This window comes from Capsicum annuum, chromosome 2 (genome assembly GCF_002878395.1).
Source record: "Capsicum annuum cultivar UCD-10X-F1 chromosome 2, UCD10Xv1.1, whole genome shotgun sequence".
Lineage (NCBI taxonomy): Eukaryota > Viridiplantae > Streptophyta > Magnoliopsida > Solanales > Solanaceae > Capsicum > Capsicum annuum.
Window position 1 is genome coordinate 148,130,661 of NC_061112.1, and position 19,605 is coordinate 148,150,265.

The 19,605-nt window shown below is 38.4% G+C and overlaps 2 protein-coding genes across 2 annotated transcripts; one reads left to right on the top strand and one right to left on the bottom strand.

Annotated features, from left to right (window-relative positions):
- Positions 1 to 714: 714 nt before the first annotated feature.
- LOC107858351 (kanadaptin) lies at positions 715 to 13,051 on the top strand (the record flags this gene model as incomplete). The annotated part of the gene is made up of 12 exons (XM_016703012.2): positions 715 to 1,280; positions 1,786 to 1,871; positions 2,080 to 2,159; positions 2,606 to 2,661; positions 8,445 to 8,493; positions 8,894 to 9,040; positions 9,574 to 9,669; positions 9,774 to 9,887; positions 10,101 to 10,225; positions 10,585 to 10,817; positions 11,490 to 12,299; positions 12,398 to 13,051. Coding segments are annotated over 12 exons (2,412 nt in total), but the record flags the coding sequence as incomplete, so codon positions are not given.
- Positions 13,052 to 13,953: 902 nt separating this feature from the next.
- Positions 13,954 to 15,483, bottom strand: LOC107860386 (protein GAST1). The gene is made up of 4 exons (XM_016705723.2): positions 14,945 to 15,483; positions 14,800 to 14,859; positions 14,666 to 14,699; positions 13,954 to 14,481 (listed from the first exon to the last, which is right to left on the bottom strand). The coding sequence occupies exons 1-4, from the start codon at positions 15,005 to 15,007 to the stop codon at positions 14,300 to 14,302; spliced, it is 339 nt and encodes a 112-aa protein (XP_016561209.1). The 5' UTR covers positions 15,008 to 15,483; the 3' UTR covers positions 13,954 to 14,299.
- Positions 15,484 to 19,605: the final 4,122 nt, after the last annotated feature.

Consider the following 19,605-nt stretch of genomic DNA (forward strand, 5'->3'; position numbering starts at 1 on the left):
TGTAGAATTTTACTGGGTATGTTGTTGTTGTTATAACTAGCGTTTGATCATTAGTTTCTAAATAAATTTGACAAGTTATTTATGGGTGAAGTTTTATCATGTATTTGGTCATAGTTTTTGGAAAACCCATTTGTAGGCGTCTGGCCATGAAGATCATATTTTTATCGGGAGTTAAAGCTGAAGTTGAATTTGTGTTTGATCATAAATATAAATTTAGTTGATTTTGAATTTTTGGGAGAGAGGTATGAATGAAAAAAGGTAAAAAAAAGTGAAACATGTTTTTCACTTGTTTTCACTTCTCTAAATACAACTTCAAATTGTATTTGTAATTCTTATGGTCAAGATAGTGAGAACACTATCTTAGATAAATGTCTAAGATGGTGTTACATGTTTCACCATTTGGGTAAAAGATATACAAGTCAAAGTATAACGGAGGTATGCACATAATTCACAATAGTTTGAGAATATATTTATTCATTTTTTTTTTTATATAAATTATAAGCTCCAATCACTTCTAACTAGACCAATATGCATAGACATATTTTCATTAGTCCGAAGATAATAATTAATATTTTTTTATATATATAAATTATAAAAATTTACGATAAATTTTAGATTTTTAGCCTTGAATCGTTTTTTTTTTTAGCTTTTGGAAACTCAAGTTTTTTACCAAAAAATTTTGTCAAAAAATATAACAATTATATGACCAAATAATTTTTTCCCCAAACTAGCGCACTTTTTATAGCCGAACGGCCCCTTATATCATATGGTGACTCTCTCTGTCTGACATCTCCAAACTCCGTTCCTGTTCCCTGCCATCTTCGATTCTCTTTCCCATTCACTTCACTTCACTCTCCGACGACTGACATGGACCCGCCGCCGCCCCGGAACCCTAACACCGCCGTTGCGTCCGATGAACCGACTCACCCCTCAAACTCAGACGATGTTTCAACCTCAACCTCAACCTCAACCTCAACTCCTCTGACTTCCATGAAACCTCCACCTCCGAAATTTCTAAGCAAGCCGGACTCCAATTCATCTCAATCAGAACCGGTAATTTCTCAAAGCGGTGCAGAACAGCCTGCTGAAAGTGCTAATGCTCAACTTAGCTCCAGCTCGAGCTCCGTGTCCAAAAGTAAAGACGACAATGAAGACAAGAAGAAAGACCAAAGACCCAGTGCTTCTGTTCCGTACACAATTCCAACGTGGAGTGGACGCCCCTGTCATCAGTTTTACCTTGAAGTGCTTAAAGATGGCTCCATCATTGATAAATTTGACGTGTATGTTTCTGCAAACTTCAATGCAATTGATATTTCGTTCTTCATAAGCTCATTCTTCTGTTATGCTCAATCAAATGAATTGAAAAAGCAGAAACTTATTCTGTCCTACAGTTAGAAGCTCTAGGAATATATTGACTAATCCTTGATTAACACATTAAGGGATTTTTTGCGTAGCATTTATGTTTTTGGTTCAATTGCTTAGTGGTTAGTTTATTAGTTTGAAATTGGCTGTCATATAAATTGTATCTCTTGCTAGAAACTACTTGTAAGGGTTAGTGGGGTTTCTAATCAAGTGCAACATTATTTTGGCATTTAACTTTAAATTAACTTGTAAAATGTTAAATTTAGCTAGCTATAACGTTCTGTATGGGTTTGCGTAGCTTTCTTATGGCGAGGACGGTTCATTTACATTGTCTCTGAAATTCTGCAAGGCTTCAGTATTTGTATCAGTTGCTGGGATTTTGTTTTATTTAACAGAATCTTATCATCTTTTACTGTTTTCCAGTCACAAGAAGGGGGCGTACATGTTTGGGCGTGTTGATCTCTGTGATTTTGTCCTTGAACACCCGACGATCTCTCGTTTTCATGCTGGTAATGCTTCTTCACTGATACGATTCTACTAGTGGTATATATGGGACTAACTTTATTCTACTAGCCTTTTGTTTCCTTAAATTGTTGTGGTGTTGTATTGTTTGTTGACAAGGAAGCGGAATACAATTCATTTGTTTGTATTTGTTCTGTTTTTTTCTCCTAAAGATATTTGATTGGCATCGATTATGTAACCATCATCTCTTTGCAGTTTTGCAGTTCAAGGGGAACGGCAGTTCTTATGTTTATGACCTTGGTAGTACACATGGGACATTCGTAAATAAAAATGAGGTACTTTGACATATCATTTTAAACCTATCCGTTACTCCAGTTAACTCAGAATATATTACAGTCATTCCTTAACTCAAGAATATATTACAGTCAAATAATCAATTGCATGCCTTCATCTTACCAGTCATTCCTTTATATAGCTGTCTGTTTTATCTTCTGCAGTTATAGTTTTTAGCCTCTTAGAGAACTTTCCCAACTCCTCTTTTGTTCATCACGTGTCTTATCAATTGTAATAAATTAGATGAAAGTGGGGAGAAATTTGTAAGCTAACTTGGTGTAAACAACCTCCCCATAATTGTAACTGCTATATTATTTTTCTTTCAGCACTTCCATGTTACTGTCAAGATTCTTATTTCCACCCTTGTCAATTGTTATGGTGCGATTTCATTTTTTTAAATCAGTCAAGAGCATATATACTGATTGCTTGCCCATTTGCAAATTATTAGGTGAAGAAGAGAGTTTTTGTGGAGCTGCATGTTGGTGATGTCCTTCGATTTGGACAGTAAGTCATTAACTCCAGCATGCTGACTCTCCTATCTATATGATGTGATTTTAGTAAAGATCATGTATGATTACATTCATAATTGGTGGTTGCCTCATTCTGATAGTTTGATTAATGATCCTATAGTTCCACAGAAAGCCCTTTTATTTTATTTTATTTTTTAGTATAAAATATCATCATTCAGAATGAAAGGGCAAGTTATATGGAACAATTTAATAAGGCGATGAATGTTGGGCCTCTAGGATGCAGTTTTTCAGTGTCCTAGAAGTACAAACGTTAAGATGGAGGCGCAATCATATTAAATTGCACAAGATTGAAAATGATCGTGCTCGGAAGGAGATGCAAAAAGCATGCACTGAGGATAAAATGAAAGAAGTTCGTCTTAGATGGTTTGAGCATGTCTTATGTAGATTTGGTCAATAGGTTTGACTATACAATAATTGGTGGTGCTTAAGGGGTACTATGTAGATCTTGTGATCAGGAGTGTACAAGGTAGACCAAAATTGCATTGAGCAAGGTTGTTTCAAAAGACCTATAGTATCTCGGCTTCAATGTGAACGAAGCTAAGAAAAGAACACAATGTTAGCAAAATATCTGCATAGGTTGTCACAACCTGACCCGGGGCCCTGGCCGTGACGGGCATCCCGAGCCACGAAGGCCCTAGAGACTCCCCTTAGCTCGCTTACTAGTGATATTGTTCGCTTTGAGCCCAGACCCGCACGGCTTTAAAACGCGTCACTAGGGAGTAAGGCTTGCTTACTTATATACTCAGCATCCCTCCTGTGTTTTGCCGACGTGGGACTCTTATCCTAAGTTGGGGTGTACAACCCCTTTATGAACTCAGCGTCCTCGCTGAGGTTTGCCCCACCGAATGAGGTTTGCCGACTGAGGTTTGCCCCGCCTTATCGAGATTCACCTACACTCAATTTGAACTCTGGCCCACATCGACAGGGCTGACACAGAAGCGACTCTGATACCCTCTGTCACAGCCCAAATTCGGGACCATGATGGCGCCTATCCCACCCTCCTAATAGGTAAGCCAAATACCAAATTCCAAGAATAACATTTCAAACTCATAGAAGCCCAAGAAAGTAAGAGCATAACCAATTCAGAATAGTCTCATAAATAGATTAACAAGCTAGTAAAATCAAATAATACATAATCCCAGGTCTGGAAGTCACTAATACAAACCACTAAGGAATCACCTACCGGAGTAGAAACACTAATAGGCACAACCATAGACTCATATCAAAGCTGGAAGCGAAGTATGCAGACACATAGGAGAAAGTAGAACCAGGATCAAATAATACCGAAGCAGGTCGATGACAAACAGAGACGATACCTGTAATGACCTAAGTTGCGCGGACTCTTCACTTTCGATGCTGCACCCGTCTTGGATTCTTCAAAAATACACTATTTTTGGCGAATCCGACACGCACCCATTGACATTTTTGACGAGTCCGAGCAACATAGGTAATGATTGCATCAAAAGACTTTGCCTCGGGCTTCCCCGGAAAGGCATAACAATGAGCTCTGTCATCTATTGACCGAGTCACTCCTCTACCACTTCCCTACCAACTGGTGGTGCACCTCTACCTCCCTGAGACTGCCTCTACCCCTAACTAGGGCGCTGCCGCTCTAACAAGGGCCTGATAACTCTGTTGTGGACACCTCTGCCTGTATGCTGGACAATCTCTCCGAAGATGATCCTGACTACCACACTCATAACAAGACTTAGGAGCCATTGAGAAGGACCTGAATATCCAACATGGCCACCACGGCTTGAAAATCGTTGTGATGAACCCTGTCCCGAACCATAAGAACTCCGACCTGAATATCCACCTTCTGTTGTCTGCATCGCTAGCTGAACTGGCCTACCATGCTGAGGGCGAAAATCTCTTTTTAAAGAACCCCTACATCCAGATGAGGTACGACTGAATCGACCTGAAGTGTGGGACCTCATCCCTCAGATCCCTATACTCCTCACGATGCATCAACTCAAACTCCTTTGCCGATTCAACCACCCTCTGAAGATTGGGCTATAGCAAACACGCCTCTCTGATCCTAAGTGTCAAACCCCTCATAAACCTCCTGATCATTTCGGCCTCGTCTGGTAAGATCACCATAGCATAACGGGCTAAGGCATAAAATAGTCTCTCGTACTCGGCCACAGAAATACCCTCCCGTATCAAATTCACAAACTGATGCCTACGCTTCTCTCTCAAGCTACGAGGAACGAATCTATCAAGGAAGGCCTATGCAAATATAGCCCAAGTCATCGGTAGAGAACCTACATGCCTGGTGTCAATATAAGAGCGCCACTATTGCTTGACAGGATCACGCATCTGTAAGGCAGTATATGTAACCCCGTGGGAGTCAACAAATCCCATACTCTGAAGTCTCTTGTGGTAACTGACCAGAAACTCGTAGGCATCCTCACGCAGATCACCCTGAAACTGTGGTGGGTCCATCTTCCTAAACCTCTCAAACCGCTGCTGCTCCTCATCAGACATAACTGCCATACTTCCACGGTAGCTCTAACCCCTGGTAACGGCATACCATCATACCTCGGTGCTGGCTGAACCACTGGATCCTGATAGATCGGAATAGGCTGTTGATGTGGGGACCTGGGGTCTGCGCCCCCACCCTAACATGTGAACCCTATGGAGTACCTAGTGATCCGTCTCCCTGAACTATAGTCTCCAAAACACCCAACATTTTACCCAAGGTCTTCTGAAGATGCGATGCAACAACAAACCCTGATGGTGCCTGACTTGGGCCCACGTCATCAGCTGGAACCTGAACACCATCATCACCTGCCTCGAACTCAACCTCGAGAGACCTTGCCCTACCAGGAATCTGAGCAGCTCCTCGAGCTCTCCCTCCACCACGACCTCTGCCCCTACCGTGTCTTATTCTCTCACAGATGGTGAGGACTCGTGCACCTCAGGATCGCGGTCATGAGCCCCCACCAGCCTCCGAGCCGATTGCTCGAGGGGGAAATACCTGGATGGGGTAGGAGACGCGGTAGAGGCAGAGGTCGTGGTGGAGGGAGAGCTCGAGGAGCTGCTCAGATTCCTCGTAGGGCAGGGTCTCTCGAGGTTGAGTTCGAGGCAGGTGATGATGGTGTTTAGGTTCCAGCTGATGAGTGGGCCCAAGTCAGGCACCATCAGGGTTTGTTGTTGCATCGCATCTTCAGAATACCTTAGGTATAATGTTGGGAGTTTTGGAGATTATAGTTCAGGGAGGCGGATCACTTGGTACTCCGCAGGTTCACATGTTAGGGTGGGGGCGCAGATCGGCAGCCTATTCCGATCTATCAGGTCCAGTGGTTCAGCCAGCACCGAGGTATGATGGTATGCCGTTACCAGGGGTTGGAGCTACCGGTGGAGGTGTGGAGGTATGATAGTTATGTTTGATGAGGAGCAACAACGGTTTGAGAGGTTTAGGAAGATGGACCCACCACAGTTTCAGGTGATCTGCGTAAGGACGCCTACGAGTTTCTGGTCAGTTGCCACGAGAGACTTCAGAGTGTGGGATTGGTTGACTCCCACGGGGTTACTTATACTGCCTTATAGATGCGCGGTCCTGCCAAGCAGTGGTGGCGCTCTTATATTGACACCAGGCCAGTAGGTTCTCCACCGATGACTTGGGCTATATTTGCACAGGCCTTCCTTGATAGATTCGTTCCTCATAGCTTGAGGGAGGAGCGTAGGCATCACGTTCAGAATTTGACGCAGGAGGGCATTTCTGTGGCCAAGTACGAGAGACTATTTTATGCCTTAGCCCGTTATGCTATGGTGATCTTGCCAGATGAGGCCGAGATGATCAGGAGGTTTATGAGGGGTTTTGACACTTAGGATCAGAGAGGCCGTGTTTGCTGTAGCCCAATCTGGGGCTTCTCTTCAGAAGGTGGTTGAATCGGCAAATGAGTTTGAGTTGATGCATCGTGAAGGGATTCCTGAGGGACGAGGTCCCGCACTTCAGGTCGATTCAGTGGTACCTCATCCGGAGGTAGGGGGTTCTTTCAGAAGAGATTTTCGCCCTCAGCATGGTAGGCCAGTTCAGGCAGCGATGCAGAGGGTGGATATTCAGGTCGAAGTTCTTATGGTTCGGGACAGGGTTCATCACAGCGATTTTCAGGCCGTGGTGGCCATGTCGGATATTCAGGTCCTTCTCGACAGTTGATGGCTCCTAAGTCTTGTTATGAGTGTGGTAGTCAGGATCATCTTCGGAGAGATTGTCCAACATACAGGCAGAGGTGTCCACAACAGAGTTATCAGGTCCCTATTAGAGCAGCAACGCCCCCAGATAGGGGTAGAGGCAGATCTCAGGGAGGTAGAGGTGCACCACCAGCTGGTAGAGGAGTGACTCAGTTGATAGATGACAGAGCTCATTGTTATGCCTTTCCAGGGAAGCCCGAGGCAGAGTCTTCTCATGCAGTCATTACAGGTATCGTCTCTGTTTGTCATCGACCTGCTTCGGGATTATTTGATCCTTGTTCTACTTCTCCTACGTGTGTGCATACTTCGCTTCCAGCTTTGATATGAGTCCATGTCTGTGCCTATTCGTGTTTCTACTCCAGTAGGTGATTCCTTAGTGGTTTGTATTAGTGACTTCCAGATCTGGGATTATGTATTATTTGATTTTACTAGTTTAATCTATTTATGAGACTATTTGGAATTGGTTATGCTCTTACTTTCTTTCGCTTCTATGAGTTTGAGATGCTGTTCTTGGAATTGGGTATTTGGCTTACCTATCAGGAGGGCGTGATAGGTGGGATAGGCGCCATCACGGTCCCGAATTTGGGCCGTGACAGTGGTATAAGCTAGTTGGTTATGATTTGGTTGTTCCTATATACTTACAGGAGTTTGTGTAGTAGGCATGCAACATGTACATCTTTAGGACTGGAACACAGCATTTCTCTTATATGGTGTCTCCAGCGGATAGTTGCCTAAGCTTCTGCCTAATATCAGTGATGGGTTGTGAACAGGAAATCTGCTATAAGATTTTTTTTTGGAGAAGGGTTTGAACCCCATTGTCTATAAAATTCCTGACTGGCCATGATGGACAAGCTAGCAGCATACAGAAGATCAAGATGAAAAGTCTGAGTTTGCTATATTTTTGGTGTAACCAAGATATTGTGGGGGAGGTAGAAAATCTAGTGGATTTCATAGGACAATTGCAAGGTTGTTTTTTTTGGGGGTTTTGTTTCTTCATGATACCCCAGGGGGCTGTAAACCTCACCTCATCAGGCTTATCTGATGAGTTTTTTGGTGTGAATACAAAGTTGCCTTTATTAAAAAAAAAATGATTCCTGACTGGCCATGTCTAGTTTTAACATGGATCCTTCATTAAATATAAGAAGTGTTTTTGGATAGATCCCTGATGGAAGAGCCTTGCACTATGTGGCCCTCCTGTCTATTGGCACAATGCCAGTCACCAACTCACCGTGTTACCAGGGCATCTAAGAGACTTATGTGTGCGTGTATGTTGTGTGTTAAAGATACATCCTACCTGCAACTTTATTTTTGCCTTGGGTGCCAAAAAACTAGGCCGCTCTGAATATTTCTTTCTCCATAATTTGAATTATTTAAGGTGGGTATGTTATGAATTAGAGGGACGCCACAGTTAGGCCTCCCAGCCATTAGATTCACTTCCAATCTTATTTATAGATGGATGATACCACTATTGCTAAATGACAATGCCTCCTACACATTCTCAACCTATCTTTGTGATGTTATAGTGTTTTGGCGTTTTTTGATGTTCTTCACTTTCTACAGATCGTCACGGTTATACATATTTCAAGGACCAACTGACCTGATGCCGCCGGTATGACAGTTCTGCTATTGCAATCCCCAAAATACTACTAATTTCTTTTTTGAATGTTAACTGAAATGATTTTAACTCCTATATATTCACTATCTATGTCACTCCAGATGTTCCATGGACAGAAGCTATTTAATGCCCTTGATTGGATAATTATTCTTATTTAAAAGTAAAAAAATAAAGTTATTTTCATTTCCTTTCTCTTTATCTCCTTAAACATTTTATTCAGTTACTCGAGCTTGTCTTGCCAATGCAATATAGCATTATTTGTCAAAAACCTTTTGGAATTGATTAACAAAACAAATGACACATACTTAACAAGTTGAAGGCAAAAACTATATGAGCAGAACACTTCTATTAGAATTAACTAGTTTCAAAAGCATAATTTGTTTTTATGTTGTAGGAAGCTGACCTGAAGAGGGTAAGACAAGCGAAGATCCAGGAAGAGATGCATGACATGGAAGCGTCACTTCTCCGTGCAAAACTGGAAGCATCCCGTGCAGATGGGATCTCATGGGGTATGAGTGATGATGCTATTGAGGAGAACGAGGTTAGTTTACATGTCTATTTTATTTAGGGTATTTGGTGAATGAGACATTGCTTTTTGGATAATAGTTATTAGAGTTATTCTAGGATGATATGTTCACCTACACGTATCAACAAATTTTCCACCGACAAGGCTTTTATTGTTAACTTTTTCAGCATGTTCCCTCTCTGTGGGTTGTTGACAGCTTTAGATTTCTGCAGAGGTGCAGAGTCCAATTCCTAAACATTCGTTTTTCTTGAAAGAAATTGTTTATGTATTAAAGATATTTTTAACACCTCTGACAATGTTAATAGACGTAGTCAACTCTGTAATATGTGATACTGTCAAGGAATGGAGGAGTCACTGGGTTGTGCAAGTAGCTGACTGCTTTGGTTACTTTCACCTGTTACAGAAGAAAAATACTCTTTATCTGAGCATTGGTCTCTTGCACACTGCACAGTCATTCTTACCTGCTATTATTTATTCAATATTTTAAATTCTTATAGCATGTGATGGAATCCTAATACAGTGCTATTGTAAATGATTTTTGATGCTAGGATGAAGTTGACGAAATAACTTGGCAAACTTACAAGGGACAACTTACAGAGAAGCAGGAAAAAACCCGAGAAAAAGTTCTGAAAAGACTTGAAAAGGTAGCAGTTTACTTAATTTTTCTTACTTAACCCTAAGGATCTCTTCAGGAAAGGTAACCCTTTGCAAATGTATGTGTTTCTTATTTAACTCCTTTTGATTTTAGATTGCTCATATGAAGAAAGAGATAGATGCTATTCGGGCTAAGGATATTTCTCAAGGTGGATTGACACAGGGACAGCAAACCCAAATTGCTCGTAATGAACAGAGGACCTCACAGGTTGATAGTTCCTTGGCATTTTCTCTTTATGTCCTTTAGTACTCGATTTAGATTTTTTTTTTTTTTGTTCTCTTCGGTGATGAATATCACATGTTCATTTAGATCCTTTTTTATAAGGACTTATAATACTATGTACGCAGAATTTTTTTCTCTCGCAATTTCTAAGGGTAGCCAGGACACTTCCTTTAATTCATGTGCGGAAAATTTTATCAGATAATGGAAGAGCTTGAAAATTTGGAAGAGACTTTGAATGATAGTATACGTGAAAGTCTTGGTGCACGTGCTGGAAGGACATCCCGTGGAAAGAAAAAGGAGCCTGAAGAAGAAGAGTTTTCGAGGTTAGAACATAATTTGCAGATTTTCAATTATTTCAACAAACTTAATTGTTTGGTTGATGCTTTATGCAGTACTTGTTTCTTTGAAATGATCTTAGTAAGGTTAGATTTAGTACCACACTTGGGATTGTCGTGATTTTGATTTAGTGAGTGGAGCTAGCCCATTGACAACATGGGGTTAGTACGTAACTTGCAGATCCTCAGTAATTTCAACAAATTTCATTGTGTGGTAGATACTTTATTCAGTATGTGTTGCTTGAAACGGTCTAAATAGGGTTGGATGTAGTACTGTGCTTGGGATTGTCATTAGGTGAGTAGAGCTAGTGCACTGACAAGGTCAATTTAAATTTCTTACCACACAGTGAGGAGGATGAGTTCTATGATCGCACACAGAAGCCTTCGAAGAGAAAAACTGGCGAAAATCAATCAATTGAGACAGCTGATTCTCTTCTTGATAAGAAGGATGCCATTATCAGGGAAATGGAAGACAAGAGAAAATCATTTCTTGATGAAAAGGGTGGTGCAGGTCAAGGAAGCGAGGTTGAAGCTGGAGATGAGCTGGATGCTTACATGTCTGGGCTTTCATCTCAGCTAGGTGCGTCATTCTTTTTGCAAATGACTCCAAAATTGTCTTGAAAGCTAATGTCTTGTCTCCTTGGAGGTAACATTTGGGTTAACTTTTATGATATTATTAATTTTAAATTTCAGTTAAATCTGTCAAAGCGTTTGGAGAGTCTTGTGGCATCTTATCACACACTAGTCCTTTACTTTGTTTTGTCTGTTCATAATGGGAGCATATCGAATGATTGATACTATTGTATTCTTGATAAGTTTTTGATATTGATTTTCTACATACATATTGATATGGTCTAAGTTGCTCGGGCTCTTCACTTTCGAGTACTCATGTCAAATTCTCCAAAAATACACTACTTTTGGAGAATCCGACGCGCATGCGTTGGCATTTTTAAGAGTCCGAGCAACATAGGATATGGTTGCCCAGCATTTATCTAAAAGAAATACACTGGGTAGTATTGTTCAGTTGTCAACATATGCATATCTGCTGAACGGTGTAGCTGAATCCTTCCTCACTAGTAACACTTACATATATGTATGTGTATGAGCATTCAATTAAGCAAAGAATCATATTTGACAGTGGAAGAATGGGAATCCCATGAATTTTATTCGAACTCCTTTATCAAGTAGATGTTCGACAGAATTTAGCATGTGCTTCTTGTTAAGGCTTTTACCTCTTTTGTTCTGGTGCCAGCTCTTGAGAAGAAGGAAAAGCTTCACAAGGAACTCTCCACTCTCCAAACGGAGTTAGACAGGGTACTTTACTTGCTAAAGATTGCTGATCCTACTGGCGAGGCTGCTAAAAAGAGGGAGCTGAAAGTACAAGAACCAAAGACCAGTTTGATCAAAACTGTCGCAACTGATGCCCATCAGCAGCCTCCACCCGAGAAGAACAAAAAAGACACAGCAGAACGTAAGGGCTTAATGGAGAAACAGGATACTATTGACGCAAACTCTACATCCAGTCAAGAAACAAAGAAGGAAATTGTGGCTGATGCAGCTGATGTTAAAAATGTTGTGTACACTGTTAGTAAGCCCCAATGGCTTGGTGCTGTAGAGGAAAAACAAAAACCAAAACAAGAGACAGTTATTGAGCCACAAACAGAACTTCAAGAAAATGATCAATTTGTTGACTACAAAGACAGGAATAAAGTTTTGGTAAAACCAGATGCTACAGAGTTGACTACTGACTCTGGAATTGAAAGTGCAGCTCCTGGACTAATAATAAGGAAGCGAAAGCAAGTTGTGAAGTCTGATGCCACTGAAGTCAAAGATTCTCAACAATCCTCTGGAGCTGATATGCAAGCGGAAGATGCGGTGGCTCTGCTGTTGAAACATTCTCAAAGATTCCATAGTACTGATGATGAGGTGGGGTTTAGTGGACATGATGTATCACATGAAAGTCAAACCAGGAAGGAAAAGAAAAAGCAGAAGAAGGTTCTTGGTCCAGAGAGACCATCATATCTGAAGAGTGAGGACTACGATTCTTGGGTTCCTCCTGAAGGTAAGCGACCTTTTTCGTTCATGCTTATCTTAGTTGCTTACTAATGGATGTTCAAGTTTTTTTTACAATTTTGCTCGTCTTTGTGAAACTTTTACCAGGGCAATCAGGTGATGGACGCACCTCACTGAATGATCGTCTTGGTTATTGAATGGATGAGACATCAAATATTTGACAGATAAATTGTGGGATTGGGTAGCTCGACTTACAGCCTGCTGATGGATCATGTAATTAAATAGCATTTACAGCTTGGTGCGGGATCTCATCTTGCAAAAATTCCTTGACAGGAGGCACGTCTGAGGGGGAACAGCAGAGGGGGTCCAAATCTGTGATGTTTTATGCTTGGCTGCAACACCAATCTTGATATTATAGGTGGTATAATTCCATGACAGACGCTTGTTTGAGAGAAGAAAAATAAGTAGAAATGGGGAAGGTACAGGAGCTGGATTTCTATCCCCTTCTTCAGCTCTTGTAACTTCTGTTAAGAGTACCAAGAACCTGACACCTTCCTGATTTAGAATTGTATATACAGATTGACCCGGAAAGATTAGAGATAATGAGAAATGTGCTTGTAATGCAATGCTCTGTAACCGCTCCAGAAGGCGTATAAGCGATTTTGTGTACCATGATTCAAGTCCCTTTTTTGTTTGTATAAACAGTACTTGGCAGCCACTGATCGATTAATCAAGTTTACGTTGCATGAGGCCCATTAAAGGGGAATAACTCTCTATTCTCAATCCAAAGCCTTTGATCAAGAGTGAGAAATTCAATGTATCTTGCCATGTGTATAAGGAAATTACTATTGCTTTTCTTTAAGTAATGAACTTCAACATTTGAATACTGAAGCAATTCTGAATTTGGAAAAAAAATATGATTTTGATAATAATCAATTTGGTATATGACTGGAAAAAAACGTGAAATTGTACTTTTCTCAAGGCACGAGCTGTAACATTTGAATGCTTACTACCTCAAAGTTGACACCTTCGGGAGAAAATAATCCTGCAGGAGTTTTTCAACTGGAATGCCTATGACACAAACTCAAGGTTGACTGACTATTAGGTGTTTCCAGATGGCCAAAATGTCTCATACGAGAATGCACGTAACAACCTCAATTACACACCGAGTGTAGCTCATGAGGGTACATTTGGGACCCGGTTTAGAAGGAGCATGTCTACTATATATAACAGGAAACATTATGCCAAGACTTGTGTTGTTTTCTTTTTCTTTAGCTATTTTGTGATAGCACTCTGGAATCTCTATTTTCTATTTTCCTTTTTAGTTTCGTTGATGAATGATTTGCTTGTAAGTTCCATTATTGATCAATCCAAAGCTTTTGTTTGTTACACATCCTGCTCGATGAAGGTGATGCAAGAGAGTCACTTATATATTCTCTTCCATTTTCCACACAAGCACACTTGTGTAATAGTACTAAGCAACACTCCAGTATAAATTATATATGGGTACCCCAGAAACCTTAAGTTTCATATGGAACATTCCAGTGTAAATCGTCCGACGTGGCTATTTAGGTGGCCGTAGGCAGTTATTAGAATCGAAAAATTCAGTTATGTGACAATTTCTCGGCCATTCCCCATTCATTATTTTATTTTGTTGCTGTAACTACTAGTCTAGTCTTGAGAGAGAAAAAAATACTTTAATGTAAAACACCATTAAATCGTCCTTGGATTAAATGACTTAAAATACATGTTAATTCTTACACAGAAGAAGGGGTACGCCAATAAATATTACTAAAGATAATAATAATAATAATCATAATAAAATAAGTAACATAAAACACTACTGGCCATTACAGAATTATAACCATGCTATATATAGTACTTGTAGCTAGCACATTAATCTTCTTCTATATATATAATTAATTGGGCCCTAATAATTTGACCATTCTAGTACTAAGCTAATACACGCCACTTGAACCAGATGTTGATCTAATTAATAGACCAATTTGACAGAAGTTGAGTAATAGATGGGATATATATATATGTAGATCATGGGCACTTTGGGCCACCTCTCTTGGTCTTCCAGTTGTTGTAGCAAGGGCAAGTTTGCTTATTCCCATAGGTACCAGCAGGAACACACAAACACTTTGCACAACATTTCTGGCAGAAAAACATGCACGGCTTCTTATATGATGTCTTTGAGCAACGATACGTGCATCTTGGTTGACAATCTGCATAACAACAGAAAGAAAGTTATATATAGAGCCCAACAATAGAGTTCCATCGTCGAAAAACCATACTGTATAAATTTGTTCAGTTACTATATGAAGGTTATAGTGTACATTTTTCTCTTGTATATAAAAAACTTTAAAATTAGTAACTGAGCATATATCATGTTGAAGTGAGTGTCTATACCTTGAGGATGGAGGCTTCCCTGACTAACACCATACTGCAAACACCAAATTTTGAATATAGTTTAGCCATGGAAATGAATTAATTGGCCAAGAATTACATAAATCACAATGTAGTTAGAAAAATATGGATCTTACTAGTTGGTTATTTCTTTGTTGTTGCTGCTGCTCATCAACCATTACTTTGGCTCTTGAAACCTGACCACACAACCACACACATTATTGATAAATACTATATATAATTCGAGTCGAAAATAATGATGCACAAAATATTTGGACTCACCTGATTTTGGGTCAGAAAAACCACCAAAAGAACAAACAAGGCAATGCTCATTTTCCCTGCCATTGTAGTAATTTGTTTGAAGCAAATAGAATATTTTGAAAGAGGAAGTGAATTGTGTAGAGCTTTGAATGAATGGAGTTCTATTTATAGAGAGGGACTTCTCAAGTGATTTAAGCTCTTTAGCCTAACACTTGCTGTTGTCACACTCCAATAGTATCCCTTACACTTGGTCCAAAAAAGTATTCTTTTTTATTTTATATTATATTATGGTGAATTTGATAAAATTTCAAAAAAAAAAACAAAGAAAAACTTACAAACATTTAGGAAGATGTTATTGGATCGAGTTCATCCATAAAAGTTCTCTAGATATTCTATTAATGCTAGACGCTTGATACGCTAAATAAGGTGGGATATCTCAGGATTAAGCTTGAAATAACATTTATTTCATCTAAATAAGGAGGAATATTTCACCTTATTTCATCAAAGTTGAGATTAAATGGGATAAGATAATTCGAGAGCTATAGTCCTGAAATAATTTAACGTTAAGTAGCAAAATTATCCTGACTATCAACATTTAATTAGAAGATGTAAGAGCTCACATGTCCTTCAAAATATGTTTTCTCTCCTGTTAAAAATGTGAACTTTTACATGAAGTGGCCCCAACAGGACATGCCGTTAATAGTAATTGTTTAATTAATTTCCAATTTTAGAAAAAAAGACAAACAAATTACGAAGAAATTAAGCAATTAATATTAATTGGAAAGAGGCTCTATAATGTATGTGAAAGATACTTCTCAACTTTGATCATTCAATTCTTAGTTTAAAGTAGGAAAAAATGGGAGTGTCATTAATACATTGTTGTCTTTTTCAACCTTACAATGCACATGGCTCTGTTCTTCATTTATTTGGGATTAAATAGGAAGAAAAGTTGAAAACTGAAAAAGTTTCTCCAAATAGTGATGCAAAAAAGGAGGACGGACAAAAAGATAGAAACACAAAACTACTACATTTCGGGTTTAATAGATGAAAAACACAGTTTAGGTATGTTTTCTAAGAGCACAACAGTTTTGTTGGAACTATGTTTTGTAAGAGGACAACAGTTTTGTTGGAAATTGATTTAAGTTATTGCACTAATTTTTAGCAAAATAAGCTATTTAGTTTTAGGATGAATTTAAATTTTAAATGTTTGTTAGTTTGTTTAGTTGGTTGAGATAATTTAATTTTTTTAAATTTTAAATATGCTGATAATGTACTTTATGTTGGCTATTTAAAGCGACTCAATGCTTATTAAAATTATTGAAAGTTGTTGAAAGCTCATTCAAAGTTTGAAAGTCATTTCAATCCATTGAGAGTCATTTTAATCCCGGTTTTCGCTGCCCCATCTTTTTTTATTCAAAAAAACCAACAATGGTATCAGAGCTTCATTTATCTTATGGGATTTGTGATTTTTTCCAAAGCACCATCATACTATTTTTAACCTGTAAAGGCTGCCTTTTTAACCCATCAGAGCTACCCATTTTAACCCATCAGGACTACCTTTTCAACCCGTGCTTATTTTCAAAACGTAAGACTATTTTTAACCAAAAAGATATCAAGCAGCAATCTCTCAGTGAATGCCCCAAAAATTTTCACTGGCGAAAATTATCAGATTTGGTCAGTGAAAATAAAATCATATCTTCAAGCCTATGATCTGTGGGAAGTTGTAGCGGAAGATACACCATTACAATCACTCCCTGAAATTTCTACCCTTGCTCAGATTAAATCTCATTCTGATGAAAAGCTCAAAAAATTCAAAGCCAAAATTGTAATTCAAAATTCATTTGCGGATTTGATTTTTTCTAAAATCATTGCTTGTGAGACAACAAATGAAACTTGGGAAAAACTAAAAAAAAAAATATCAAGGAAGTGATCTAGTTAGACAAATCTTTTTAGTAAGTAACAAAGCACCCAAGTGGTTAGTTTGGGGGGGGGGAGAAATTGCAAATTCAAATATAAGGGAAGTTGCAAACACACACATGCGTCCTCAGCCAGGGGTCTATTGGAAACAATCTCTCTACTTCATATGAGATAATGATATAGACTGCGTACAATTTATTCCTCAGACTCCACTTTATGGGAATACACTGGATAAATGATAGTAGTACTTTATGTATATATATATATATATATATATATATGTTATTAAATCAACTCGTTAAAAATAAAGTTTTCATTATTTTTTAGATCGACTAAGAAAAGAGTATTATTAAGCCTACTCGCTAACTTCACCAACTAGTCAATCAACTACAATTCTATTTTATAATTGTCTTGACTCAACTGTATAATCTCGTGTGATGCAGTAACTCTATTTCATAGGCTTTAAAAATTGACTATAATGCACAACCAATTTTTTTTTTTTTTTTTTTGAAAAAGTTTATGTATCCAAAGGGGCCTGTTTAAATACCATTCGGTGCGTTCATCATCAACACAAAACTTTTACGTCAATTTCGATATTTTCTCCTTTCAACATAGGGTCATTTGCACTTTTCTCCTTTTGAACCTTTAATTTTTGTCCCTCATTGACATAATTTTTTTGCGATAATCTAAATTTTATATATATGTGTGTGTGGTTGTATATGTATATTCCACAAGTTATGTTTCACATCTTGAAAAACGTATGCCTCGTTAGACATAATTTCTATTGTTAAGGGTAAAATTAAAGATCAGTTCATCTGAAAGAAAAAAATTAGTCCAATCTATTTAAAAGACAAACCGTGCAATTAAATGCTCTAAATATGGTGAAAGTTTCACGAGGAAGGATGTTTTGACATCTTCATACATCATTTATCCACTTTTTAATATTCTTTTGCACATGTACGCACCTCACATATGGGGTATCTATTAGATGTAATAAAATCAAACTTCAAGAGTGTGAACTCACATGCAAATAAAGTCCATACATTTCAGTCTGAAATTCAAGCGAAAATGATTGAAGTTTACTCATTTTTACTTGAACTTTAATCAAGTGCACATAAACTTCGGACAGAACTAAATGAAATCAGCGGAAAAATGACTAGTGGTCAAATTATATGGTTGAAGTTCCAACATGAATACATCGTTTCTGCCCCATAAATATTGTATCTACAGAAAACTAGCACCCCATTGTCATAATAGAGTCCAGACAAGTAGTAAATAATTCAGAGAAAACAAGTTGGGGTTGAGGAAGTTATCTACTAGTATCTCACAGGAGCCATGTGCACATGAAAACAATGAAAGTGATAGGATAACCCTCTGCATGTGCTTTCACATGCCCTTTTTAGAGGTACATATTTCCAGCTTTCATTTTTGCTATTAATTCCCCCCACCACTACCACCAATAACAATGTAAAAGCAACTTACAAAATATAAATGGACTTCAACAATATATCCAACTAACTAATAAAGTGCCTGACTTACAAAGTCATGTATATCATATCTACTGATTATTTTGAGTGGCTACTATTCTTCACACTTTATGCTACTTTTCTTCTCCTCTTTTGTCTTGATGGTTGGAGTTTAATATCGTCGAGGCAGATTCAAAATTTGAAAAGAGTTTCGATCTTAAAGGTTGTTTTAACATTGAATTCATGATACCTATAAGTTCCGCATGTAACATATTCATGTTTCGTGTCAAAAATACTGGGTACGGTAGCGCATTGTAGCTCAAAAAATGCTACAGCCCCCACTGTTTTAATGGGACCTTCTTATCAGTCTCCATTTTCCTCTACCTTCAAGCGATGGAAACAACCTCAAATGTTGGGCGAGACTGCGTACAATAAACCCTTGTGGTTCGACCTCTTTTTCAGACCCCATGCACAGTGAAACTTTAGTGCACAGGGCTACCCCTTTTTACTACATCATTCTGTTTTTTTTTACTCATTCCAAGTTCAATAATTCAGTGGAAGTTTCGCATTTTTCTCTTTTAATTAAATTGGGGTTGAGGGTGGGTCCGGGATGGGAGTAATTGGTTGTATTCATAGAACAATAGAGAAAGTTCCAACTATATATGCTTGTGCAAGTACAAGTACAATGCCTGCAGGTTATTGTAGAATGCACCACCGACGACCGACGAAGATGTGATGGAATGGTTGAAATCTCTCCGACTTTTAACCAATGATTAATATAAAATCAAGAAAAAAGCACACCCATAATCGCATATACCACCCATTTGGATGCAATTATATGCAAGCCTCTTCATGATTCACATTTAGGCAATTACTTTTTTTAATGCATAAATTAAGTCTAAACTGAAAATGATGATTCTGTTGTTCTACAGAAATTAGAGAATAATAATAATAATAAAAAATAGTCGTTTGAGGATAAAAATATTCTTCTCATTTATTCATTTATATCTGACAATATAAATAGACGAAAAAATCCTATTCTATTTCGGAAACTGATAAAAACCTATCCTATTCTATCTCAACTAAATAACTGAATTTCAGAAATAAAATTACTAAACTAAAAAAGAAAATAACAACAAATAACTCAATACTTCAACAGATTCCTTCAAGATAAAATTAACTCCTTTGTCAACAGTTTGCTCCTTTGAAGCACCTCAACATTTGTTCAAGAAATTTCCTAAAGACTACGGTAAAGAAAACATGAATCACATTGCAAAATTGATGCAAGATCATGAGGAC

Excerpts from the sequence above, each read along its gene's own strand:
- LOC107860386 (XM_016705723.2), bottom strand. The coding sequence starts at position 15,007 with ATGGCAGGGAAAATGAGCATTGCCTTGTTTGTTCTTTTGGTGGTTTTT. Across the intron at positions 14,860-14,944 it reads TTTTTCTGACCCAAAATCAG|GTTTCAAGAGCCAAAGTAAT; the intron begins GTGAGTCCAAAT and ends TTGTGTGGTCAG. Across the intron at positions 14,700-14,799 it reads AACAAAGAAATAACCAACTA|TATGGTGTTAGTCAGGGAAG; the intron begins GTAAGATCCATA and ends TGGTGTTTGCAG.